At 47.7% G+C, this 27,762-nt stretch overlaps 1 protein-coding gene and 1 long non-coding RNA gene across 5 annotated transcripts in view; one reads left to right on the top strand and one right to left on the bottom strand.

Annotated features, from left to right (window-relative positions):
* TRIM14 (tripartite motif containing 14) overlaps nt 1-555 on the bottom strand; it is a 46,518-nt gene extending 45,963 nt beyond the window's left edge. For 3 of the 4 annotated variants that reach the window (XM_084628436.1, XM_084628433.1, XM_084628435.1), the window contains exon 1: nt 98-555. In XM_084628436.1, coding sequence (XP_084484562.1) covers nt 98-487 — 390 coding nt within the window. In that variant the 5' untranslated portion in view covers nt 488-555. The remainder of the gene's footprint in view (nt 1-97) is intronic. The other variant, XM_084628434.1, reaches the window with a different exon arrangement.
* On the top strand, nt 266-25,405 carry LOC311520728. The gene is made up of 7 exons (XR_014711686.1): nt 266-377; nt 8,356-8,649; nt 18,132-18,322; nt 19,566-19,727; nt 20,177-20,255; nt 22,979-23,172; nt 24,992-25,405. It is a non-coding gene; the product is annotated as an uncharacterized lncRNA (long non-coding RNA).
* Nucleotides 25,406-27,762: the final 2,357 nt, after the last annotated feature.

Genomic DNA, 27,762 nt, shown 5'->3' with positions numbered 1-27,762 from the left:
GCAGGGGCCCGTGCCCAGGCCAGAGAGGGGCAGACGCCAGGCAGGAGCCCGGTCCATAGAGGGTCCCGGCCCGGTCCATACACGCCCCCCCCGTTACCTTGGTGCCCTGCGCGGCCTGCCCCAGCAGGCTGACGCGGTGGCCGCGGTGGGCGCCCAGCACCGGGCACAGGGCGCACACGCAGAGCGCGCAGTCGGCGCAGAACAGCTCCAGGGGCCGCTCCCGGTGCTCGGGGCACCAGCGGCCCCGCTCCCGCAGCGCCCACAGCTCGGCCGCCGCCTCCCCGGCCGGGCCCAGCCGGTGCCCGCGGAAGGCGGGCGCCCCGCCGGGCTCCCCGAGGTGCGGCCGCACGTGGGCCCCGCAGTAGGAGGCCAGGCAGGTGAGGCAGCTCCACTCCGCCGCGCCGCGCTGCCCCGCCGGGCACAGCTCGCACCGGGGGCCCGGCTCCCCCAGGGCTGAGGCGCCGCGCTGGGACTCGGGCTGCGCCATGGCCGGGCTGCGCCTCCTTCCCGCCGGGCCCGGGAACCAAAACTCGCCGGCCGGAGGGGGCGGGCCCGGGCCCGGGGGGGCGGCCCCGCCTCAGGCCGCGGAGCGCGCTGGGCCTCGCCCCCGGGTCAGGTCTGTGGCGGGAGAGGCCGCTATTCGCGGGCCCGGACCCGCCGCAGCGCTGGGGGGCCAACCCAGGGCTCCGGGCGCCCACGCTAAAAGCCGGGTCCCCGATCAGAGTGAAAGCCTTTCTCTGGGCCCTGCGTGGACAAGCCCTTGGAGAGGAAACAGGGCCCCAGCCCCTGCTATTGGAGCGAGCTGGCGGTGGTGGGGGACCCTTGCAAGGGGCTGAAGGCCGCCCTGCGCCCCTCCTTGTCAAATCTGCCCAGCGCCTGCCACAAAACAGCGTCCCTAACAGCCTGGGCCCCCCTTGGGCCTGCTCTGAACAGACCGTTTTGCTGGCATTGCCATAGTTGTTAGGGCTACGCCCCCCCTGGAAACACGGTTATACTGGTAACAGAATAGTTTCCGAGATAGAGCTCGTTCCACTGGGGGAACTGGTATAAATGATACCATCCAATCGGTGGCAGGTATAAACTGCGTCTCCACTACAGGGAGTTGCCAGATAGCGACACTGGCAAACCCCTTCTAGGGTAGAGACTCTCCACAAAAAGAATAACCCGAGTTATCCTAATTAATGCTAACGGATTTTTGCAAGAGATACTATGTTCATGCTTCAGGGGTTAAGCCCATATATAACCCCCCAGATATCAGGATGAGCCCTACAGGGGGCTCACGGAGGGGTTCTTACATGTTTCTTTGAAGTGTCCAGTGCTGGCCCCTGCAAGAGACAGGATACTGGACTAGGTGACCATGAGCCTGAACCAGTTTGGCAATTCCTACATTCCTAGTCTGAATGTTACTGTTCCAGGTATAATATAGGCCCCTATCAGATACATCTGTATTGTATTCAAACATCCTCACAGACATTCCTGCTCCTAGTCTCTAAATCCAGCTATCCTTCCATCCCAACATAGGATTTATATTAATGGAATTTCCAAACGTCCTTTTAGTCATCTCTGTGCTTCCTCAGTATGGGAAGATGTGCACAAGTATCCACAAATGACCTGATTTACATTGACACTAAGGGACTTCTGTGCCACTCTAGGAGCATAAATGGGTGCTGTAAATAAGGCCCCTTTGCACTAGCCAAGCAATAGTAAAGGGGCCTAAGTTTCAATAAGAATCAGGACCAATAAGTCTTTAAGAGGACTTGCACACATGGAAAAAGTCAGTAAGATAACAGGAAACCACACAGTCACGAGACTACACCCACAAATGTCTGTTAAGTAACAAATACAGACAGACATGCAAAGAGTTTATGTAGAACCCAGAATGTAGAAAAGCTAACAAAGAGATCTAATAGATCCAAATCTACCTACTAATCCTAAATCTACTTCCTAATAGAGAATTGACAAAGAATAATAGGGAAGTCTGATACCACTCACCCCAAGCTACATGAATTCATCAAAATCAGAAGCAGGCTCACAGAATGAAGCAATGCAAGGGTCAAATGCAATTATTGTGTAGTACTAGAAAGGAGTATTAAAATTAATGAGTGTGAAAGAGGTGGGAGAATCCTAAAACACCTGATCACTAAGGAAAAGCAGAATTCAGTTCCTCCAAAGGAGCAAGGGGAAGGAACAAGTAGCGGCCAAAATGGCTTCACGAGGGACTTACACAGACACCTGAAGATTGAACCAAAATCTTATGCTGAAAATAGAAAATTGGGCCCTGGTTCAGAAAACACACATCCATTACTCACATGAGTAAAGTTATGCATGTTCACAAGTGTTTAAAGGACTGGGGCCTTAGACACCAAATTGGTATATGGTATAGGTAGTCAGTGCCTGCAGGAAGATGAGGACACACAGAAGAGCAGAAAGAATACCATAAACTAATGAGAATATGGAGTGAAAGTGGTCAGAAGCTACTTGGCTAATCAGAGATTAGTAAAGCACATCCTTTTCTATGAAGTGCATATGGCTAGTTAGCACAGCTGCTGAACCTCAGAGTATGAGGTTCTAAAGTATCTAGTCACTTATTCGATATGAAATTGTTTGAGAAGAATAAGGTAGCCTTGGAGTTTCTGATGTTTTCAGGGTCTTCTCAGGCAGTTTGACAGCCTGAATTCTGTATTTCCTCTTTTAAATAGTGATGGGCTTGGGGACATTAACGTTAACCTAGACTTCCTGCCTTATTTAAGGGTTTAGGGGGCAGGGAGGGATGTTTATAATAAAACTACAGAGTTCTTGTAAGTTTCTTGTCACCTGGATTCTGAACGTCCTAGTTTTAGATACTGTTTTTGTATAATTCCTGTATTGTTGTTGGGTCTTTAATGCTTCAAGTCACAGATACGTACTTTCAACCTTAACAAAATCTTCTGGCTGGTAACGTCATGCATCTGTCTTATCATCTCAGATATGGTTGCAATGTGTATTGGGAAGCTTCTGATCAGTGACGTTTCACCCCTGTGCAAAGGGCCAGCAAAGCCTTCAAAATAGGGTGTAAATGCCCCATAGCCAGCCTCATGGTGACTCGGCACTGTGGTGAATTTCACCCAGAGGGAACAATTAGGGGAGAGGGCAAGGTCAAAGCAGCAGAGCAGTCCATGCTGAGGAGTAAGGCGAATGGGAACTGTCCTTGCTTCTCGTCATCTGGGTACCTTTACATCTGCCTGGCCATCAGGCTGTGAAGGGAATGTAGCATGGTACGGTGGGAACGGGGCTAAGAAGCCACTGCCAGCTCTTTGCCAGTGCTAATCCCAGCTCTGAGAGCGACTTCTTGTGTGGCCTAGGGCAAGTCCCATTACCTCTCTGTATTTCGGTATGCTTGTTCTGAAAATGGGGATGATACTCAACGGCCAAGTGAGGAAGTTGGTGAAAGTGCTTTGCAAAAAGCATTAATGCCATCAGTGTCAAACATTGGAACTTAACACAGAGGACATGCGAGGTCAGCGCAGGATAGACAGGAATGGTGGAGTTTGTGCATGCTCTAACAGCACAGGAAGGACTCAGAATGTTAAACATTAATAAGGAAGGCTCTTATGCAAATGTACCACTCCCCTCCTGCAACGACAAACTTCTAATCTGCCCTTATAAATCCTGCGTGCACTGACCTAGCGGGCCATCAGAACAGCAAGCAAGCAAGCAAGAAAGAAAGAAAGAAAGAAAGCATCCCTGTCTCAGTTTCCTTGTAAACACTAACAATGGGCACCTCAGAGGTTCCCATCAGGGAGAGTGTGTATATGACTAGCAGCCTGCATTCCACCCAACAGGCGGAAATGACTTGAGTAAGCAGTGGGACAGTCAGGCTGAAGGAAACTGAGGCAGGAGGCCACTTTTCATTTCCAGCCTCAAAGTAAACACAATATTAAGTACATACACATAGAGCTTTTCAGTCTAGGCCAGCAGCTTGCAGGTTTTGTTTGGCTAATAGGATTTTTTTTTAAAGCCTGTCTGTTTCTTTGTGTAGTAAATTGCTTGTATATTTCTGGTCTGAGCCAGGTGTAGTTTTTAAAGTCTATTTTAGGACTGTTGATTAATCACAGTTAACTTATGCGATTAACTCAAAAAATTAATTGCAATTAATCACACTGTTAAACAACAGAATACCAACTGAAATTTATTAAATATTTTGGATGTTTTTCTACATTTTCAGATTATTGATTTCAATTACAACACAGAATACAAAGTGTACAGTGCTCACTTTATATTATTATTTTTTATTATAAATATTTGCACTGTAAAAATTAACAAAAGAAATAGTATTTTTCAATTCACCTCATACAAGTACTGTAGGGCAGTCTCTTTATCATGAAAGTTTAACTTACAAATGTAGATTTTTTTTGTTACATAACTGCACTCAAAAAAACAATGTATAACTTTAGAGCCTACAAGTGCACTCAGTCCTCCTTCTTGTTCAGCCAATCACTAGGACAAACAAGTTTGTTTACATTGACGGGAGTTTGTTTACATTGACGCCTGCTTTTTATTTACAATGTCACCTGAAAGTGAGAACAGGCGTTCACATGGCACTTTTTGTAGCTGGCGTTCCAAGGTATTTATATGCCACCCATGAAGAGGCATATGAATGTTTAGCATGCTTCGGCCACCATTCCAGAGGACAGGCTTCCATGCTGATGATGCGTGTAAAAAAAATAATGTGTTATTTAAATTTGTGACTGAACTCCTTGGGGGAAGAACTGTATGTCTCCTGCTCTGTTTTACCTGCATTCTGCCATATATTTCATGTTATAGCGGTCTCAAATGATGACCCAGCACATGTTCATTTTAAGAACACTGTTACCAGATTTGCCAGTTGCTTTTGGGTATGCTCTCTCTCTCTCTCTAACAGAGCACGACTGAGAGGACCGGGTTAATCAGCACTCCCAAGCTGACCCCTTATATGCCCCTGGACTCAGCAGGCTGGGTCGAACAGTACCTCCAAGCTGTCACCCTCATGTGCCATGGGCACCGCACTGGAATAGAATGCGCTTGAGCAGGCCGGGTCAAGCAGCACTTTCAATCTACCACCCTTATTTACCCCTGGACTCAGCAGACTGAGTTAAGCAGCACTTCTAAGCTGCCACCCTCATATGCCCCAGGTTCAGCGCATCCCTATCCCCACTTTCACGTTAGACTTGTTCTGGTAGTGACCCACTTGATGAGCAAACCCCACAGGATTTGGGGGCACTGCAGGGATCTTTAGGTTAGGTACAAGGAGCATTGCTGCAGAGCGAATGAAGAAGCCAAAAAACACCCACGAGGGGGAGGGAGAGAGAGAGAAGCAACCACCTTCCACCACCAAGTAGGCTATCACTGGTTGCGTTTGATGGTGTACGTCCCTTTCGAGACCACAACGGGTTACAGAAGAATGGGACAGAGTCTGGTGTGGGCTTAGTTTTATAACAAAACTTGAGTGACTCCCTGGTGGCACTCTGCATGCAATTGGCAACGCTTTCCCAGGGGCAACCTGAGGAGTTGCCAACAGCGTAGAACTGGTAGCAACGCGGCAGGGCCAGGGGGTTACTTCCATTCCCATAGAATCCATGCATGTAGCACAGTAGCAGTTTTACTTCCTGGGCTCCAGATGGCCAGCACCTCCAGAGGTTCAGAGGGATCACAAGTACAGCATAGAGCCTGGACCGCATCAGACTCCAGACACTTATGAACAGCAGTGTACTGGTGTAATGGTGGGATGTTATGGCTCCTGTTCGGGACCTGTGAGGGGGCACAGAAGAGAACAAACTTCCACACTCCCCGTGTACACGGGGAGAATCTGGGACCAATATTGCAGGGTGAACATGAAACAGTAACCTATGTGAAGGTGGCCATAATCAGTCGAGGACTTTTCCGGCCTTTTCCTGCCTCAACATCAGGGTAGGCACTGACAAGCCCACCCGACATGTATTTTCCAATGGCCCCAAGCCATTTCTTCTTGCTAGCCAAGAAGGGTGGCTGGCAGGATGGAGAAGACAGTTATAATATTTCTTGAGGGTCAGGTGGTTTATCCTTCCACTTTTTGAGCTGTGAGGAATGAAACCCTTTTCACCAGCGTTTCCCATTTTTTCCATACAGGATTTTTACCTGATAAACACTGGGGCTGGCCCGATTCACACTAAAGCAGGGGCCATCCCAGGTGTGTGTCAAAGAGTGCTCCTTTGCTGAAAACTTTTTGTAGGTTACTGGTTGGCCTAATTCCCATATCAAAGGAGGTTTTCCCCAGCCTAGTTTTCTGTCGATGTTTTGCTGTACTATGCCTAGCTGTGCTGCCACTCGCTTGTGTAGAGCAGCGATCATCTCGACTAAGGTTTGTACCTGTTCATCTGTTACCCCTTCCCTTCCCAGGCACTAGGCAGTTCTACTCCTAACCACCAACTTTCAGGCATGCGCATTTGCCTTCAAAGGGAGCGTACCCATGTAGTACCTTAGAGCCTCTTAGAACCATTAAGATGATTGGTAGCTTTTCATCCCCATCACTCCCTGAGCTCTTTACTTGTTTTCTCAAAGCTTCCTTTAGCATGCGATTGGTTCATTCAACTTGTCCAGAGGACTCAGGATGTCCAGCTATGTGGAAACGTTGCTTAATGCCTAAAGCCTTACATAGCTCTTGCATAACATCTCCCACAAAATGGGATCCCAAATCTGAATCAATTCTGGGAATTCCCATTCTTGAGAAAACTATGTTAAAGAGCTGCTTAGCAGTGACCGAGGTAGTGTTGGTTTTAGTAGCAATGGCTTCCACCCATTTGGAGATGCGATCTACTATTACCAGGCATATTCTCTCTACTGGTGATGATTAAAGGGCCTATGTAATCTATCTGAATCTGGGACCAGAGACCCTCTATTCTTTGGTGCCCCAATGCATTTTTTTGAACCTGGTGATCAGCATTAACCATGGTGCACTGCAGACAATTGTCAAACGCCGTATCTATATCCGCTTTCATGCCTGGCCACCACTCTGTATCTTTAACCCTATTTAAAATATTCCTGTTTTCCTCTATGCCCTTGCTCAACTGCACAAACTGAATCAGGTCCCCCGATACCTGGCTGGAGACTATCCAGTACCTTTGACCACCTGCATCCACTGCCCACCAGACATCTCCAACCTGCTCAATCCTGTATTTTCCTGTGGGATCTTTCCCTGTCCTGGCTAAGGACTGGAATTCTGTATCCCCATCTTGAAGCGTACTTAAGTCCAAGGTATCTATTCCTTTACCTAAAGTTTTTCCCTGGGTAGTTACTGCCTATATTTGTTCTACCTGGTCTGTGTCTCTAGTGTGATTACTGGTAGCAGTAGTTTTGGCTAAGGCATCAGCTCGGTTGTTCCAGTGCGCTTCTTCTGATGTCCCTTCATGTGGGTCACCCAGGTGTCCCCAGTTCTTTCCTTGATAACTTGTTTATCAGTGGGTCTCCCTCCGGAGATGCACTGAGAACTTAGAATGTCCACTAGCAATTGGGGTAATATCCCTGCGTTTCCCACTGTAGCCCTCACAGTCGGTCTGCCCCATACATCGCACTGAAATCTTGTGATTAGCTGGGGAGGCCTGCAGGGAACCGGGCACCCCTACTGATCAGCCGACTCCCTCGAGAGCCTCCACTGAGAAGAGGGGGCAGGGATCTGGTTTTGACAGGGAGTAGGCGTGGGGGACGCACTTCGTACCAGGCTAGTGGGCCGGGGAGGGGGGGTTCCCTGCATTAACTCTTTTCCCCATGACCTGAGACAAACCATTCATCAGGATGCTGAGGGGCTGATTATCATATTTTCCCCTAACATATCCTCCCCTAACTTCACCAGCTCCATCCAAATCATGTTCCTAAGGGTCTCCTTGTGTCGGCGCTGCCCAGGGTTGTGGGAGGTAGGGGGATTAGAATTGGGAGGGTGACTGGCAGAGTGAGGACCATTATTCACAAATGTGATAGTCTGCACTGGCTCTGAGGTAGTCTTTCTGCTGATTTGTCTTTTTAAGACACCAGTCTCTCGCAGCAAATCCCCTGCCTGTTTGATTTTTGCCACTAGTTCATTCCAGGTGAGGTGCTCTACCTCCACAGCCCCCATGGCCATTTCTGTCTGAGAATTTAGTCCTGCCTAAGTGCTCTGTACTAATTCGGGTCCCTGATAATGGGAAGTAACAGTCCCATTCTCTTCTGTCAGGTAATGAATCAGAGAGAGCTACCAGCATCTTTTTTTGAATTAGGTAAGCTTCGGGGGCCTCTCCTGGGTTCTCTCTGCCATTATATATAGTTTCTTGAGGGAAGCAGGAGGCAGTAATATTTTGAAATATTTTAATATTTATCATCCATTCCCAGGGTCCAGCAGCAGTCCGCTCCCAAGAACCTATGCCTATGTCCAGAGCATCTTCATCACAAGGAGAGGCATATAACTGAGCCAATGGGGTTAAGTCCATGCCATCAGCAGAGGGGTACATTTGCCAAATGCAAGCCGGCAGTGTCACAGTTCAGTGGCCCCAGTCTCTCGGCAATAGCCTTGGCCTGACAAGGAGACCATCTTACTACGTCCGTGACCAGCTCCGTCGTGGGAAGATTGGCTCCTGCAACTGTGTGTTTAACCTCCCTTGTGGAAACAGGGGCAACATTATGCAAGTATGGCCAATCAGGGGTGAATGGGTTTTTGGGGTCAGTATCAGGGGGTCTCTCTATTTTCCCAGGGGGCTCCAAATTGCAGTCCTCTCTCAACCTTACAGCTGCTACTATCCCCTTATAGGCACTAAATTTGGCATGCAATTTACTAATCTCTGCCTCACATTTCTGATGGCCTGCTGCTACCTTGGCTGCCTTATTCTCATCTGCCAGGAAGTGAGTTGCTACTCTCACTTCTTCTAACAAAATTGTTGTGTGTGTTCGTTCTTTCCTATACTGTTTTGCATTCCTGCTGGCCTTGTCTCTCTCTTGCATATTTTTAAGTACAGTCACCAGTTTAAGCTTTTCTGCTATAAAGTCACCCCCATCTGTCTGTTCAAACACTGTTGTAACTGCTTTTTCTCCAGCTCCAGTTCCTGCCTTCCCTTTACCATTTCACCCATGTCCAGACATGCATAAAATAAAGCCCATGCAGTAGTCACATTCTTTGCGCTACCCCGTGGCTTAAAGGTTGTGCAATATTGTTCAAAGCTCAGACTCGCTTCAATCAGGGGATTCTCACCCTTAAAGCACCCCCTTTCCAAGGGGCATTTCCCCTTGTTCATTGCCCATCTCTCTAACCTGTTGGTTTTCTCCTGTCTCAAGCGAGCAGCCAAGGTGTTTTTTTTCAGCCATCTCTACTTCCTTTATCTCACTAATGATCCCTACCAAAAGTCCTTTCACGCAGTCACAGTATTGCTCTAAAATTTTTACTTTTGAAGCACAACTCTAACTCCTTCTTGCATGGTCCTACAGTTATTCTAAGTACGATTCTTAAAAGTTACAGGATGTTACCAAATATTCTGTGAGAGAGGGGCCTTGCTGAAGGAGCTTAGTCTGAAAAAGGAAGAGACAGTTTGCACAGGTCTGTGCCTCAGTTTCCCCACTCTGGAGCAACTACTCAACAAGTACCACATGATTAGGGTCATGTGCTGCCCACATTCTCCACCAATTTGTTACCATATTTGCCCATTACTTTGGGGTATGCTCATTAGGGTTACTCTTCTGTGGGGGGAGGGGGTTCTGTAATTCTATCAATGTACTGCTTGTGTTCCCATACAGAGCTCTACTTCTCCCTGCTGCAGTTCCCTCCCAATGGAGTTATCCTGCAGGACCTAGGTTCCCCAGGGCTGGGTTCTTCCAGCCCCAGAATCAGACAGACACACACGCACACACACGAACAGAGAGCATCTGAGAGGACTGGGTTAATCAGCACTCCCAAGCTGACCTCTTATATGTCCCTGGACTCATGCAGCTGGGTCCAGCAGCACCTCCAAGCTGTCACCCTCATATGTCCCCATGGGAGCTTCGGGGGAGGTACCTGGAAGCAAGAGCAACACGGAGCCCTCTGCCCCCCCCCCCCCAGCCTGCAGGGACCTGGTTCTGACTGCTTACTGGAGCTGAGCGGGTCCGGGCCGGGCCAGGGAAGGCAGGCAGGGAGCCTGCCCTGGCCCCGGTGCATGCCGCTGCCACCTCGGAGCCACTCTGGGTAAGCAGCGCCGGGCTGGAGCCCAAACCCCTCCTGCACCCCAACTCCCTGCCCTGAGCCCCCTGCCATATCCCACACCCCTCCTGCACCCCAACCCCCTGCCACACCCTGCACCCTGACCCCCTGCTGCACCCCAACTCCCTGCCCTGAGCCTCCTGCTGTACCCTGCACCCCAACTCCTGCCCTGAGCCCCCTGCCATATCCCACACCCCTCCTGCACCCGAGATCCCTGCCACATCCCGCACCTTGCGCCCCTCCTGCACCCCAACCCCCTGCCCTGAGCCTCCTGCCATACCCTGCACACCTCCTGCACCTCAACTCCCTGCCCTGAGCCCCTGCCACACCCTGCACCCCCTGGGGGCAGGGGTGGGGCCTCATGGAAGGTGTGGAGTGGGGGCGGAGCCAGGAGCAGCGAGGGGGATGGTGTCAGTGATGCAGCCCTCAGCCAATACACTAGTCCTCATGTGGCCCTCATGGTCATTTGAGTTTGAGACCCTCTGCTCTAGGTCGACAGCCATCAAAAAGAGCTGGATCAGTGAGTTGATCTTGCATTAATAAATGTTCCAAGACTTTTAAGGATTTCTAAGCACTGAGAATATATTTTAATATTTAAAAATATAAATAAAAGAGGTTTTATATAACAGCAGTATCTGAATGCCTTGCATTACAGCATTCTGTGATGTAGGGAAGTATCTTGATCCATTCTACAGATGGGGAATGGAGTCAGAGAGATTAAGACCCTGATTCAGGAAGGTACCTAAGCATTTGCATGCGAGTGGTTGCCGCCAGACAAGGAGTGAGTGGCTGAGCCAGGAATGCAACCCAGAGTTTCTTAAGTCACAGCTCAGTGCTTTAACTCCAAGGCTATCAGCTTTCCTCCCTATTTTGTTTTCAATTGTTTAGAGGACAATAGGGTGGTCCTTCGAAATCATAGCAAGCAAAGCAGCATTTGTTTAATGATTTGAAAGTAGAACTAGTAAGAAAATGGATTTTCCGTCCCACTAAAAAATTTGAGATTTTTAAATATTTTATCCTAAAATCAGGACAGAAAGCCACAATTTTTCACAAAATCAAATACTGAAAAAAAAATTAATTTTGGGTCAATTGAAATGTTTTGTTTCTATTTCAACCCTTTTAAATATCAAATATGTTTCTAAGCATAAAGTTGTTTCAGAACAAAAAACCAAAACTTTTCATTCCAAAAATGTTGAAATGGGACATTGACATTTTAAAACTCCTCCCCCCATTGTTTTCAAAAGCAAGTTGTGTCAAAATTGATACAATTATGTAGTTTTCTTGAAACGGCAATTTCCAATAGAAAAATGTTTCAATTAAAGTTTTCCAATCAGTTCTATTTAAAACTAACCTCCTCCCTGCTTTTAATGGTGAGCAACCTGAAGCCTGCTCCTACAAACCTTTATGCACATGCCTAACTTTACTGACCTGAGAAGTTACTGGGGTTAATCACATTAGCAAAATCAAGCAGATGCGTAAGTGTGTGCAGGATTGATGAGTTGGTTTGCAGCCCTAGTGTGTATCAATGGCATTTTTCACCAGGGTTCATACCCTTGTGTGAGACCAGTGTGAACTCAAAGACTGAAACTTCACTCAAGCAAAATCCTGACTCTTTTTGGAGAATTAGTTGATTTTTCAAGGTTAACCACTTTGGAAGTGCTGGGAAGTGGAGGGGTGAGGAACAGAATGTTTATTTTAATTACTGCAGTTTCATTCTGGGTCAGGCTAACCCGTTGGGATCTCTTTTGTGAGTCTGTGTATTTTAAGTAATTTAATTTTACAAAAGATTAGAAAGCCTTTAAAGCGCTTTCAGTAGTGCTGCAAAAGCTTAATTTTCATGATAAATTTTTATTTTCTTCAAACATAAAAAAAAGCTTTGAAGGTCCAATTTTAACTTACACTGATTACTTTTCGTTTGTACTCCCCCCCGCCCCCGAAACATTTTCATTAGGAAAATAAATGAAGGCAAGAATTATTTTTCTGAGTTAATTACTTCCATTTTTCTTAATTAAAAATGTGGAAAGTTTTTGGGGGGCATAAGAAACATTAGTTTATACACTCCTTGCTATTTTTAAAAAAAGTTACAAGTAAACACTTTTTCTACAGGATGTGGCATTTTCAATGCGGCATTGTAATTATTTCTGTACAGCTGAATTCTTAAGCACGTTTCTAAATTATATGGCCATTGGTTTGTGAAATAGAGCAAGTTTCTCTCTCTCAAGAAAGGGTTTGGGGATGATTATTGTAAAATGCAAACAGGGTGGTTTAAAAATACCCTTAAGCAGAAGTGTGCAGTTCAGAGTTTTTTCACATTCCTCACATTATATTCAGTGCCTTATTAAAATAATCCACTTGTTAAAATGTCAGACTCCACACAAATATCAGCTCAACACACAAAAGAGTTAAGCGCACACTAGGGACACGAACAGAATATCCAGGCCATGCCCTCCAGAAGTATATGATTAAAAAAAATAAGCTCACTACACAGAGTTCTGAATGTCACCTGATCAAATAGGGCACTGTGTGTCTGAAAGGAGTTATCTGTCCAGACTGGATTGTAAGATCCTTGAAGCATGGGTCTGTCTTTTCGTGTATAATTTTTACAGCATGCGGTCTGACTGAGGGCTCAGTAAATAATTCTGAAGATTGATGTAAGGTTCAGAGTAGCTGAAAGGTAAAATGCCTTATCAGGTGTTGTAATTATCCCCAAACCAAGGACTACACTAGAAAAGGTTTGCCAGTGCAGCTATACTGGTATAACTAGATCGGCAAACTCTCCTAGTGTAGACACAGCTTATACAACAAAAAAATGCTTTCGCTGGTATAGCTCAGATCAGTTCCCTAAATGAAAGCTTTCCTGGCAAAAGACCTTTTCCTGGAAAGACCTTGATAGATGCTCTGGCTGACTAGAAAAATTACAGCTGCTCTCCAGAATTCCCACACTCACCAAGGACTAGGTCGAGATATATCCCTTCCAAATTAAGTGCTGCAACCAAGATAACTAGAATTCCTTGATGTGTGTGACATGATGTGGAGAGTGGAGGGCTTTGCTCTGTGCCTTAAGAACTGTTGGGAGAGAGAAGTGAAGGACAAAGATACAGATTCTCATTGGACACACGGGTTAATGAAACCGTATCCAGTGTTCTAGGCTTAAAGAAACTGAACAGCCCACTTTCTCAAGGAGGAAAAGGAGCCACTGGCTGCTGCCCAGAGCCACCAAGTGCCGGGCAGAGAATGTGCGGAGCAGAGAGAAGAACGAGGAGTCAAATCCTCTTCAGCTTCCCACTGTTTGACATTTCTGCTCTTATATGCAGTGTTGTTGTAGCTGTGTCAATCCCAGGATCTTAGACAAGGCGGGTGAGGTAATATCTTTTATTGGACCAGCTTCTTCTGGTGAGAGGGTAAGCTTTCAAGCTTACACTGAGCTTTTCACCAGGTCTGGGAAAGGTACTCACAGTGTCACAGCTAAACACAAGGTGAAAAAGATTGTTTAGCATAAAGTAGTTTACACATATTTCAAAGGACCATTCAAAGTGACTGCTCCAATCATAGGGAGGAAAGGAAGGGGGGAGGGGGGTGAAAGTGGTTAGTGCGTTGCAGATTGTTGTAATAACCCATAAATCCAGTCTCTCTATTCAGTCCATAATTTTTAGTGTCTAGCAAAGTTATGAATTTAAGCTCCCAGGCTCATTGTTTTAAAGTGTTGTGCAGATTTCCATTGCGGATGAGGACTGATAGGTCAGATATAGAGTGATCACTTTTTGAAAAGTGTTCATCCACAGGTGATAGGAAGTCGTATTATTTTCCAGTGTGAGTTCGAGAGCGGGGTGATTGGTTACACCCACATAGTTTTTATTGGGGCATTTAGTGCACTGACTGAGGTACACCACATTATAGGCATGTGTAGGACCCACGGGTCTTGAAAGGTGTGTTGTGGGGTTTTTTGATCATTGTAGCAATGGAAAGATGTCTGCAGGTTTTGCATGTGTTGTTCTGGCATGGTCTGCTGCCGCTTTGAGTTGGTGTGTCCTTGTCTCTGGGGAGGCGCTTCTGATGAGTTTGGAGAGGTTGGGTGGTTGTTTGAAGGCCAAAAGAGGGAATTTAGAAAAGATTTCTTTCAGGATGGGGTCCCCATCAAATATGGGTTGTAGTTGTTTGATGACAACCCATATGGGTTCTGGTGTGGGGTGGTAGGTGATAACTGGGGATGTGCAGTCGGAGGGAAATTTATTTCTGTATTGAAGCAGGCTCTCTCAGGGTATTTGGGTGCCTCATTTCTTGATGCTATCTGCTTCTCTGGTGGAGTGTCCTTGCTTGGTGAGGACCGTTTTGAGCATGTTAATATATATATCCTAGACTTTATATACCTCAAAATATGCTCCAAAAAGAAACACATTTCTTCCTTCAGAATACTTCAGCTTGTGTGGTTTTGAACATGTGCTAAGACCATAATACGGGGGATTTCAATCATAGCCTTACATATAATGTTGCTACATACATTTCACCGTGATATTATTGACTAGAGAGTTATTAGTTATCAATGATACCTCAACAAAACATATTTTGTGCAAAAATTATAATAGCATGTAAGGTGTAAATACAGGGGTACTTTCAGTCACACCTACACTGATTGAATTGGTGAAAAATGTAATGTGAATTTTCATGGAAACTTTTTCACTGGGTTTACACAGCTCTAGAATGTATTCCTGCTGCTCATAATTCGACAAGGTCTAATACCTAGGTAGTTTGGCTTCTCAACAGAATATAAAATATCCAAAACAATTATGCAAGCCACAAATTATTATCCATTCAGTGTGGTCTTAAGCTCACCCACTTCCAACTTGAGAAAGCAACAGGACTACTCATGCATGTAAAGTTACTCAAACCTGGAAGAGTTTGGGCCTTCAGCTTGGGTTATAATTCAACACCAAACAACAGAATTATCCTACTGCAAATGTTTATAACTTGGATAAGTTTCAACAAGATCAAGTGACAAAGCAAGGATAGTGTTTAGCTATCCAAAGCATGAAGGTGAAAGTCCTGTTGACACATCCACAGAGCACACAACTGCAAAGTGATAATCTTTCACACGGAAATGCCAGACTATTTTCAGAGCCCTGTTTGGACACAGACAGTGTGCTAGACAGCATCATCACAGCTTCTTCAAAAACTGACTGCCTCAAAAGGGATTTTTCTTGCAAACCAATTTATTTCCGGATTTTTGAGATTATGAAGATGCTCAATATCCCAGATCTAGGAAGTATTAAAATGGGACAGAGTATTGGTATTCCTTTAGCACCAAGAGGCTGAGATCAGTGTCCCATTGTCCTCCGTGCTGTACAAACAGGGAGTGGCAGGAAAGAGTTAGAGGGCAAGGGTAAGAGCCATCCTGGGAATTTACCCAGGATTTGTAAGAGTCTCTGTGATCATCTCACCATAGCATCTGTCACTGAGCCCTCCTTTGCCCTCAGACAGCCCCAGGCTCAGAGCCCGTGTAAGCAGCAGGGCATGGCAATTGGTTTGCTGTGACCATGGCCCCACAAGTCCTGGCAGGGAGTGCTGCAGGTAGCGCCTAGCCCTTGCTAGGTCCCCACAAGCATGGCGCTCATACACAGGGACCTTCTTTCCCAGCCTCTGGGGGATCCTGGGAATTCAGTCATGCAACAACAAACAGAACCAGCCATGAGTCAGGCCCACACGCTGACACAAAGAGCAGGGGGCAATAAGGCCCAGTGGGTACCTCAATCCGCCTGGCACCTGTGCGTCTCTGGGACAAGCACTCAGAGGCAGAGTCCTTCCCAGATAGAGCTCTTGGCCCCTCAGGCCTGTCCCTGCACAGAGCTCCCCCTCTCCCCAGTCAGAGGCTCCAAACTCAGGCCAGACTCTGAGAGCTTCCCAAGATGGCTCCTGTTGCTAGTTCCACACCCCACATCAGCTAAAGGGGAAGGGCTCTCATTTTTGCATCAGTCTCTGACCAGCCCAGTGCTGCCACAGGAGGGACAGCCGTGGGCCTTCCAGGGCCCATCCCTTGGGAATCCGTTCTCCTCTCCTAAGGATTAGTTTTCAGTCCTGGCTCTGTGGTGAGCCCTGTTTGAATTCAGCTGTTTGGGAAGGAAGCACCTTGGAGCCATTGACACTTATTACAGCGTGCTGGAACAAACACGCAAGCCCCCATCCTCCTCTCTCCACTTGAGCAGCTGAGGAGTGGCATTGCAACCGCCCCCTGCTCAGGTTAGTCAAGAGGGAGAGGGCTGCATCTCTGCATTGCCAGGCCAGAAACCGCTCTGTAAACACTGGCCCTGTGTCCTGGCCAAACACCAAACGCTTCCCCCGCCCCCACCCTGAGAATAAACAGGACCAAGATATGACTTGTTTACTCAGCATAATGTTCAAGGTTGGGAGCAGAACAGCTGCCCCACCTCATCCATAGCCACTTAGCCCCTCCGCAGCCTGGGACCTGCCCCCTGCCAACATCACCAGCTCACTACCCCAGCAGTGATTGTTGGCACACTTTCCATCCGCCCAGCACTACCCTGCTCAATCATTAACCCAGCCACCTGTCCTCTCCTCACCATATCGACCCATTCACAAACCATGTGCTGCTGTATTGATTTGGTTGCTATCAGGCAAATGCGGCCTTTCCGGTTTTCCACGGAGTTCACTTTCCCAGCCAACTTCCCTCTGAGCGATCTTCCAGCCATCTGCCGCTCCCCCCCACCCCGCCACCATGGTGCCCACAATTCCATCCTTACCCTCCCCACCTTGTCCCTCTGGCCTTATACCCAGGCCCACCTTGCCCTGCTTTATCGCTAAGATCACTGCTATCAGTGACCTCTCCAGCTCTCAGAAACCAGGCTTCCTTCTCCCTGAGGCTGTTCCCCCATCTCTCGCACCTTGCCCCATGCTGTCTCCAAAGAACCATGGGATGGGGCAGGGGGAGTCTGAGCTGCTTCTCCCCTACTTCCAGCCTCTCCCTCTCCCCACTCCTCCCCCTCTAAGCAGCACTCCATACAACTCTTCCCTTCCACCCCCAGCAATCATCCACAGCCCATCTGACTTCTGCACACCCAGTTCCCACTCAGAGTCTGACCCCTGGCTAGAGCTGTGGCATGGCATCCCTTTGCCAGTGCTCAGTATTGTGTCTATAAAAGTTATATAGTGCCTCAGCTGCTTTTCCTGCCTGGGAACACCCCTTGGACGTATGAGTAGGGTATCAGACTGGGAACTCCAGAGCTGGGTTCAATTGCTAGCTCTGGCACCGACATTGTGTGTGACCTTGGGCCAGTCACTTCGTCTCTCGGTGCCTCAGTGTTCTCTCTGTAAAGCAGGGAGAACAGTACTCCCCTCTCCCACCTCGTCTACTGAGATGAGAGTCCTTTGGGGCAGGGACTACCCCTTACTACATGTTTGTACATAGTAAACCTCTTGCGCCATGGGGCCCTGATCTGAGTTGGGCTTGCTACCATAACAGGGAAAATAAATAATAAAAATCCACACCCCTAGTTATGGGCATCCCAATGCCACCATATTTGTATGGCAACTTTAATGCTGATAGTTTAACAGGAGAATTTCTTGTCCCAATTAGTGCATTAATTTGTTCTGAAAAAATCAGAGGAATACCCAGGGAGATTCATACAAAAACAATGTAGGAAAGGAAGCCAAAATACCAGAAACAGGGACATTTCTGGGGAATCAGATCCCTTTGCTAAGGTTGGTCAGGGTCGCTGTAAAAGGCAGTGTATTCCCCAAACTACTTCAGAACATCCCTGTACTATGACCCCTTTAATTTAAAAAAGTTTAATGGATTGATTAGTTTTGAAAGGAAAAGCTGATGTACAAGCATGGTGGCGTCAGGGTACCCAGCATTGTGTTACAGTGCAGGCTAAGTATAGCGAATGGGAGAGTGGTGTGTGTTACACTTATCTTCCTCTTGCTCCCATAGACACAACACTATGATAGAAAGCAGCGGCTGCCGCACCACAGAGCCTGTTATGGGACATCCTGAGGTTTTCGCTGGAAACATGGCCTCTGGTTCTTACTCCAGGACAGAAAAGACAGTAACTGGGAATATGCCTTTAATCGTTATCAACCTGGCTTACCAGACAGCATGTTGAGTTCCTCCTTCCAAGCCTGGTAAGATAAACAAACGACACTATTACAACAGGTTTCAGAGTAGCAGCCGTGTTAGTCTGTATTCGCAAAAAGAAAAGGAGTACTTGTGGCACCTTAGAGACTTAAATTTTTTTTCCACTGAATGCATCCGATGAAGTGAGCTGTAGCTCACAAAAGCTTATGCTCAAATAAATTTGTTAGTCTCTAAGGTGCCACAAATACTCCTTTTCTTTTTACTATTACAACAGTTACAGGTTGGAAGTAAACACTGATTAACTTTGCACCCAGTGCAGCGCAATGCAACGTAAGCAGCAACCACATATGCAGATGAATGCAAATTAAAAGCAGCCACCGTGTGAATATTAGCTTGTGGCACCATTGTCCATCCCAGTGTTCAGGCCTATGTGGAGTCATGCCAGCCCTGGAGGAGCTGTGGGGAGAATTGGAAGGAAGGAAAAGAGAATTGCTCTCAGAGTTCCCCCAGCATGTTGTGTTAATACTAAGACAGTCTCAGAATTTCTAAATGTTATGGACAACTTCCTAACTCAAAGAGTGTTGCATCCAGCACTGGGGAATTCTGTTAGACCCATCTTCACCGATAAAGAGGAACTGATCACAGAACTCAAAACGAATGGTACCTTAGGTGCAAGTGATCATGGTTTGATCATGTTTATAATGTGCATACAGTATAAAGTCCAGACCAATGATGTAAATACTTGGTGCTTTAAAACGGCCACTTTCACAAAACTGAAAGCAATTATGAGCCAAATCAGCTGGGAGGAAGAATTTAATCAGAAAAATGTGAATGATACTTGGGAATTGTTTAAGAACATTTTACAAGATACCCAAAAAGCCACAATTGAGCATGAAAGCTGTACTGGTTAAGAAGAGAAGTGAAGGAAATTATGAAAAATAAAAAAAAAACAACAAATGGAAGAAAGGGGAAGTTAATAGTAATGAATATAAATCAGAAGCTTGGCATTATAAAAACTTGATCAGGGAAGCAAAAGGACACAAGGAGAAATCTATGACCAGCAGAGCTACAGACAATAAGAAGTTTTTAAAGTATATTGGGGAAAAATAATTTTAACAATTCTATCATGGACCAACACCATTATCAATAATGCAGAAAAGGCAGAAGTAAATGTTTCTGTTCTATATTTGGGAAAAAAGATTATGTAGTCATGTCATATAACACTCTTTCCATTCCACTGTTGTCTCAGGAAGGTGTAGCAGGTACTAAAATTAGACATTTTAAAATCAGCAGGTCCAGATAACTTTCATCCAAGAGTTTTAAAAGAGCTGGCTGAGGAACTTCCTGGACTGTTAATGTTACCACAATGCAACCAAATTCGAAGCAGAGGGAAGGAGGGCGGGCAGTAGAATGAAGATAGGGACTACACATCTCAAAGACCCTCTAGTTACAGTAAGTAATCTCTATTTCTTCTTTGAGTGCTGGTCCCTATAGGTATTCCATAGGTGGGTCACTGGCAAGCAGTGTTCAGAGTGGAGAAGGGTGCAAGGAAGGTGGTAGCAGAGATGCCTGTAATACTGCCATCCCTCTGGTTGCATCCACAGTTGCAGCTTGAGTTAGAGTGTAGTGAGTGGTGAACACCTAGACAGAACTCCAAGTTGCTGCTCTGCAAATCTGTAGTGGAACGTCTGATAAGGATGCTGTGGGGGCAGCTTGTGCTCCTGTGGAGTGCGCTGTGATACCCCCAAAAGGGGTAAGTTTTGCTATTTTGTAGCATTCTAAGACATCTTGAAACCCACTTAGAAATCCTCTGTGAGGATATGACTTGCCCAGATGATCTTTCTGCTATGGCAACAAATGGTCTCAGAGATTTCCTAATGGGTTTGGTTCTTTGCACGTAGAACACCAGAGCATGCCTGATGTCAAGGGACCGAGGTGTCCTGTCTTTGGAAGATGCATGGGGTTTTGGGAAGAATAGAGGTAAGTGTACTGATTGATTGATGTGGAACTCGGACACAATCTTGAGGAGGAATCTGGGGTGTAATATAAGGGGAAACCTTATGGAATATTGGATAAGGAGGGTCTACCATCATGGCTGCTATCTCAGTGACCCTTCTGGCTGAAGTGATGGCCACTAAGAATGCCACCTTCATTGACAGGTGGGTCATGGCACATATTGCCGTCAGTTCCAAGGGTGGACCTGAGAGTGTTGACAGGACAAGGTTGAGGTCCCATGCGGCGTAGGTTTGATGATCACTGGGAAAGTCCTGATCAAGCCCTTCATAAATAGCACAGTAACCAAGTGTGCAAAGACAGAACATCCCTCTATTGGAGGGAGGGAGACACTAATCACTGCTAGGTGTACTGACAGCCAACTGACATTTTTAAGGAGAGGAGATAGTCTAGGGTAACTGGAATACCCAGGGCTTCTAGCGAATGTTGGTTGCGACATACCCAGGGTGAAAAAGTGCTGGTATTTACCCAGGTAGCAGGCTCTAGTAGAATCCTTTCTGCTTTAGTTAAGGATTTCCCCAACGGGGTGGAGGATGAGAGTTCTATTCCAACATCCATCCAAACATGAGGCAGAGTGAGCCTGGGTTGGTGTGCTTGATCTTCTCCCCATCCCGAGTTAGGAGATCCGGAAATGGGCGGATCCCGATAGTGGGGCCTGTGGACATTCTTAGGATTTCTGTGAACCAGAACTGTCTGGGCCAGTAGGGTGCTAGGAGGATGACGGTGGCTCTGTCACGATGGATCTTCCGTACAACCTGTAGTAGTAGGGGGATGGGAGGAAAGGTGTATTTGAGACCATCCATCCAGGGCAGCAGGAGAGCATTACCCAGGGAATCACGGTCTATAGCTCCCCCAGAGCAATACATGGGAAGCTTTTTGTTCATCTGGGATGCCGAGAGGTGCCATAGTGGAGTTCCCCTTTGTGCGAATGTTAGAAATGTCTCTTGGATCTTCCATTCATGGTCTGCAGATAAGCTCCTGCTCAACTTGTCTGCCAGAGAGTTGTGGACACCTGGGAGGTATGCAACCTGCATTGTCATGTGGTTTCACCAGTTCCAAAGCCCGATTGCTTCCAGTCAGAGTGGACGAGATCTCGCTTTTGCCTGTTTATGTAGACCGCTGCGGCAACGTTGACGTTGCCTGTACATGGAGTGGGCCTATGGGGGGGAAGAAAAGCCTCATATGCAAGGTGGACTGCCCTCAGTTCCAGTAAGCTTACATGTAGGCTGCCCTCTGTTGGGGTCCAGGTACCCTGAAGTGTGGGGGTCCATGTGAGTGCCCCACGCTGTAAGGGAGGTGTCAGGATGGTGGCCTTTGATATGGGAGGGCTGAAGGGAGTCCTCACCATGACCTTGTCTGGGTTGGATCACCAAGTGAGGGAGGTGAGGACTCTGGTGGGACAGCAACCTTGGAGTCAATGCAATCCCTGCTTGGTCGGAAGGTTGAGTTGAGCCAAGCTTGCAGGCACCTCAAATGGAGTCTGACAGTGTCACGTAGGTGCATGCAGCCATGTGGCTTAACAGAGAAAGACACCAGCGCATTGTGGCTCGTGGTCTGCATGTGATGCAAGAGGCCAGGTTGCTTATTGGATAAAACCTGTCTGAGAGGAGAAATGCTTTCACAGAAACAGAGTCCAGCTGCGCTCCTATAAAAATTATCGTCCTTGTGGATGACCAAATGGACTTTTCTTCATTTATGCAAACACCTGAGGTAGCAAGAAGACGCCAAAGAGATCATGTTGCTGACCCGACTTCTGATAATATTGGCCTACCAGATGCCAGTCGTCCACGTATGGAAACACAATATAGACCTGGCATCGCATCTGGGCTGCTACCATGGCAAAAACTTTCGTGAATATCCTGGGGGTGCTGTAGTGAGCCCACAGGGGAGGGTATGAAACTGACAGTGCTCTTGGCCAACCATGAAGCACAGGAACTTCCTGGGAGATGGGTGAATAGCTACATGAAAATATGCATCCTTCATGTCGAAAGCTGCAAACCACATTCCCTCTGAGGGGAGGAGATGATAGATACCAGCGTAATCATCCTGAACATCAGCTTTCAAATAAAGACGTTGAGTTGCCAAAGGTCCAGGATGGGTCTCAACTCTCCATCTTTTGGGGTATTAAGAAATACAGAGAATAGAACCCTCTCCCTGGATGCTGAGGTGGGACACGTTCTATTGCCTCCTGGCATAAAAGGGATTTCACCTCTTGTTAAAGAATCAATTGGTGAGAGTGGTCCCCCAAAGGGGGATTGGGAAGGTGGTTTGTGAGGCAGGAATGCCAGACACTCCATGGAGTATCCCTGATGGATAATCTCCAGGACCCAACTGTCTGCAGTGATCTTGTTGCCGCTGTGGGAGAAGAAAGTAAGCCGGCCTCCAAAGATGACAAGAGAGGAAGTAGGTGGCATTGGTGGTGGTACACGGGTCTCGATCTGCATGTCAAAAAATGGCCTTTGTCCTGCGGTTGGGAGTAAGTGGAGGCTGTGGCAGCAGAGGGAGATGAGAAATGGGACCTCTGAAGCCTCTGTTTACGCAGAGGCTCAGGTGGACGTTGGTAATATGGAGCATGAGAAGGGGGTGGGCATAGTCTAAGGGGCTGGCTCTGGTGTTTCCTCTTGGGGGCTGGAATGTAAATCCCCAGGGATCATAGGGGAATTCTTGGATGGTATTTTGAACTTCTCTAGGAAACCCAACCACCTGGAGCCATGAGTCCCTTCACATGACCCATCCTGTGGCCAAACTTCTGGTTGCTGTACCTGCGGCATCTACTGCAGTCTGGAGAGCCACCTTTGGCTACTAGCTTCCCCTCATCCAGAAAGGACTGGAACTGGGCTCCGTCTTCCATGGGAAGTTTGTCCCTAAAGTCTGCAAGCCTGATGTAGGTATTGAAATCTTATTTTGCTAATTAAGCTTGGTAATTAGCTATACGAAATTGGAGACCTATGGAGGAGACCACCTTCCTTCCCAGGAGGTCCAATCTCTGAGCCCTTATCTGCCAGGATGGATTTCTGGTAGTGCGACCAAGTTCTTTCCATAGCCACCTGTACCAGCAACGAGTTAGGGACAGGATGAGGGGGGAAAAATAAGCTAGCTTCTTTGGCAGGAACAAAATAATGTCTTTTGATTCTTTTTGGTGTAGTGGCACAAGATGCTGGTGTGTGCCAAACCGCTCTGGTTGGTTCTAATATAGCCTTGTTATTTGGAAGGGCCACTCGGTCCCTGTAAGTGTCTAAGGGACAGGGCTGAGGACCTCTTCTAATGGGATCTGTAGATCGTTAGCAACCTTTTGCCACAGCTCCTGATGCTGATGGTGGTCATCCAGTGGAGAAGGCAATGGAGTGACAGCATCGCCTGGAGATGGTGATGATGAGGCCCCCATCAGAACAGGTTCCAGCTCTTCCTCCTCATACTCTAATGGAACTGGCTGACGAGAGGGGGAGGAATGGTAAAACTCCTGCAAAGGGTCCAGGCACCTGCCTTAGGGGTCCCAAGGGCCCCAATGAGGCCAGAAGCAGGGATCCATCAGTCATGGTGGCCCCCAAGGGAATTGGTACCAGCTGTCTGGGAGGGTGAGGGGTTCACAGACAGAAGGATGGTAAGCAGAGCCTCTTGGCTGCTGGGGCACCTGTGCCTTTGCGGAGATACTGCTGCAGCTACCTCCGCCGATTCAGAGGACAGTTCTGTCCGTAGCGATATCATTGGCACTTGGACGCTCCTGCCCAATGGGTGGAGAGGGAACTGCTCCTGGGACATTGGTAATGATTCCTCCTCTGGGGTAAGGATGTCCCTTAGGGGGCATGGCCCAAAAGGAGCGGAGACAGCGAGTAGGGGAGGAATATATCCTCTGGTGCTACAAAGGTCTCCACACAGCCCAGAGTCTGGGGAATTCCAGCAGACACCACCTGAAGGACTGGGCTCGTCTGTCACAGCCAGTTGGTGTTTGGATAGAGGAGGCAGTACTGACGATGCTGCCGGACCCGCACTAGTAGATGGGGCTGGTGAGCGTATGTCTGCTTTGATCTTGCAGTCACCGTCAGATGTGGCAGATCCCTTTTTGCGTACCTGGCCCCCCAGCCTGGGGGTCTTTGGCGGAGCTGGTTCTGTGGGTTCAATATGCAACATCTCACCCAACTGGTACCAGCCCCAGGAGGAAACGCATTTATTATGAACAATCCTCTGCGGGGATCTGTCCTTATGCCCGTGAGAGTGCCCCTTGTTCTCATGGAGAGCCTTGTAGGGGGAGTCCTTGTCTTCGGTGGCAAAGGCTCCACTCCAAGACTCCTGTTTGAGGGCACTGCTGGTTAGTTGAGGCCAACGTACAGGGGAGTCTCCCAGGCCCGGACAGAGCGCGGTCTCATAGCATCCTCCATCAGGAACCTTTTTAGTCAGAGCCCTCGGTCCTCTCAAGCTGTGGGTGGGAAGGATCAACAGATCCTGCACTTCACAGAGATATGTGCCTCACCCAGGCAACACAGGGATTGTCGATGCTCATCGCTGATGGAGAAGGAGCAATGGCAGGAGACAGATTCCTGGGATCAGGAAGGATTTTCCCCAAAGGCAGCATGGGGACGGGTTGGGGGAGGGGAAAACGGATTATCCTATAGTAATTATAACTAGTAAGCGAAGATATCAAAACGAGTTACAAAGAGTTTACAGGCTATGCACAGAATGAAGGAGGGCACAAAATTCTGTCTCAGGTCATGCTGCGGTAAGAAGGAACTGGAGAGGTGTGAACCTGCACGGCCGCTTATGTCCTCGGTCGGAAGTACGAGGGAAGCTTCTGCGCATGTGCGTGTCAGTGGACACTGCTTTGAAGAATTTCTGGACTCAGGCACATGTACACCCATGTGTGGACTACACATGGAGCCCATCACTCGAAGAAGAATGGAGTGTCTGATATGGGTTGGGACTCTTAATAAAAAGTAATGCCAATCAGCATGGGTTTATGGAAAACAGATGCTGTCAAACTAACTTGCTATTTTTTTTTAAATGAGATTACAAGTTTGGTTGATGTAATATACGTAGATTTCTGTAGGGCATTTGACCTGGTACCATGACATTTTGAATCAAAAACTAAAATAATATTCACATGGTACACCTTAAATGAATTAAAAGCTGGCTAAGTGACAGATCTCAAAATGTAACTGTAAATGGGGAATCAAACGGGAGTGTTTCTAATGGGGTTCCACAAGGATCTGTTCTTTGCCCTATATTATTGAACATTTTTATCAATGAAAAGCATAAAATCCTCACTGATAAAGTTTGCAGATGATGCAAAAAATGGGAGAGTAGTAATAGGGAAGAGGACAGGTCACTGATTCAGAACAATCTGGATCGCTTGGTAAACTGGAAGCAAGCAAACGATATCCATTTTAATACGGCTAAATGTATATGTAACCCACACACCTCCTGGGTGTGGTGCTCTGTCCCACTTAGGGGCATCAAGACCACTTAGAGAGAGATTAATGAGTCTGCTCTACGGCCTTAGCTAAGAGCCAGGTAGCTTTTAGTTCATGCAGTAGAGGCTCATGCACTAAGCTCCAGAGATCCCAGGTTCGATCCCGCCCACTGACTACTGGGGTCTGTCGGTTTTACATATACACCTAGGGACAAAGAATACAGGCCATACTTACACAATGGGGGACTTTGTCCTGGGAAGCAGTGACTCCGAACAAAATTTGGGGGTCATGGTAAATAATCAGCTGAACATGAGCTCCCAGGGAGACTCTGTGACCAAAAGGGTTAATGTGATCCTTGAATGCATAAACAGGGGAATTTTGCATAGAAGTAGAGAGGTTATTGTACCTCTGTATTTGGCACTGAAATACTGCCTCCAGTTCTGGTGTCAACAATTCAAGGATGTTGATAAACTGGAAAGTGTTCAGAGAAGAGTCCCGAGAACGATTAAAGGACTAGAAAAAAAAGACCATTACCTTTTCCGTAACGGGTGTTCTTCGAGATGTGTTGCTCACGTCCATTCCATAGTAGGTGTGTGCGCTCGCCACATGCACTGGTGACGGAAGTGTTTCCCTCAGCAGTATCCATAGGGGACTGGCTCTGGTGCCCGCCGGAGTGGCGCCTGCATGGCACGGTATAAGGGGTGCTGCCGGCTCCCCCCCACCCTCAGTTCCTTCTTGCCGGGAACTCTGACAGTGGGGAAGGAGGGTGGGTTGGGAATGGACATGAGCAGCACACCTCGAAGAACACCTGTTACTGAAAAGGTCACTGTCTCCTTCAAGTGCTCTTGTCCATTCCGTATTAGGTGACTCCCAGGCAGTACCGCTGGAGGCGGGAAGGAGTTCACAGACATGTAGATTGTAACACAGCCCTGCCGAACCCAGCATCGTCTCTGGCGTGCTGAGCGATGGCATAATGCGCTGTGAATGTGTGGACAAAGGCCCATGTCGTAGCTCTACAAATGTCCTGGATAGGGATGTGCACCAGGAAGGCAGCTGAGGATGCATAGCTATAGTCAAGTGGGCTCTGACAATCAGCGGTGGTGGGACCCCCGCTAGATTCTAACAGGTCCGTATGCAAGAGGTGATCCAATTGGAAATCCTCTGCAAGGACACCAGAAGGCCCTTCATCCTATCTGCTGTGGCAATGAAGAGTGGAGTCGACTTACGGAAAGGCTCGGTACGCTCTAGGTAAAAAGCCAGGGCCCTTCAGATGTCCAGCGCGTGAAGATGCCTCTCCTCACTGGTCTTGTGCGGTTTGGGACAGAACACTGGGAGGAAGATGTCCTGGCTCATATGGAAGGTGGACCTTGTCTTTGTACAATTCTGTGTATGGTGGTTCTGAGATCAAGGCTTTAATCTCAGAGACTCGCCTTGCTGATGTCACCACTTCTATGACAGATGGGAAAGGGAGCGGGAGCCCAGTGGCTCAAAAGGTGAGCCCTCGTGAGCCTGGAGAGGACCAAGTTAAGATCCCACTGTGGGACGGGGGTCCGTACCTGCAGGAAGAGTGTCTTGAGGCCTCTCAAGAATCTGCCCGTCATGTCATGAGAAGACACCATCTGGCCCTGGATCAGTGGGTGAAAAGCGGAGATGGCCGCAAGATGCACTCTAATGGAAGAGTGTGCTAGGCCCTGGTTCCTAAAATGAAGCAGGTAGTCTAGGATAAATTGTAGAGAAGAGGTCAGGTTACCAGCGAACCGCGCCTCGAATCCTGCTGTTGATGTCCATGGTCCGGAGACCAAAAATGGCTCCTCTGAGCCTGCCTCCCAAAGTCCGAGGCATGACACCTCCACAACGGAGCGGCACTGATGAGGCGGGGACACTTGGAACGGTCCCAGGGTGGGTTTACCCCTGGGTTTGGGTACTGCCGGAGCCGGTGTGGGCGGCATATCCTGCACGGCCTGTAGGGCCTCAGGCATCGACAGAACTTGAAGTTTACAGAGGCCTTCATCAATGTCTGGTGTGGCAGGCATGGTGCGGGCAGGGCTAGACCACTCAACTTGAGCTGG

This window comes from Lepidochelys olivacea (genome assembly GCF_965140295.1).
Source record: "Lepidochelys olivacea isolate rLepOli2 genome assembly, chromosome: 5".
Classification (NCBI taxonomy): Eukaryota; Metazoa; Chordata; order Testudines; family Cheloniidae; genus Lepidochelys; species Lepidochelys olivacea.
This window is presented reverse-complemented; position numbering and strand designations above follow the sequence as displayed.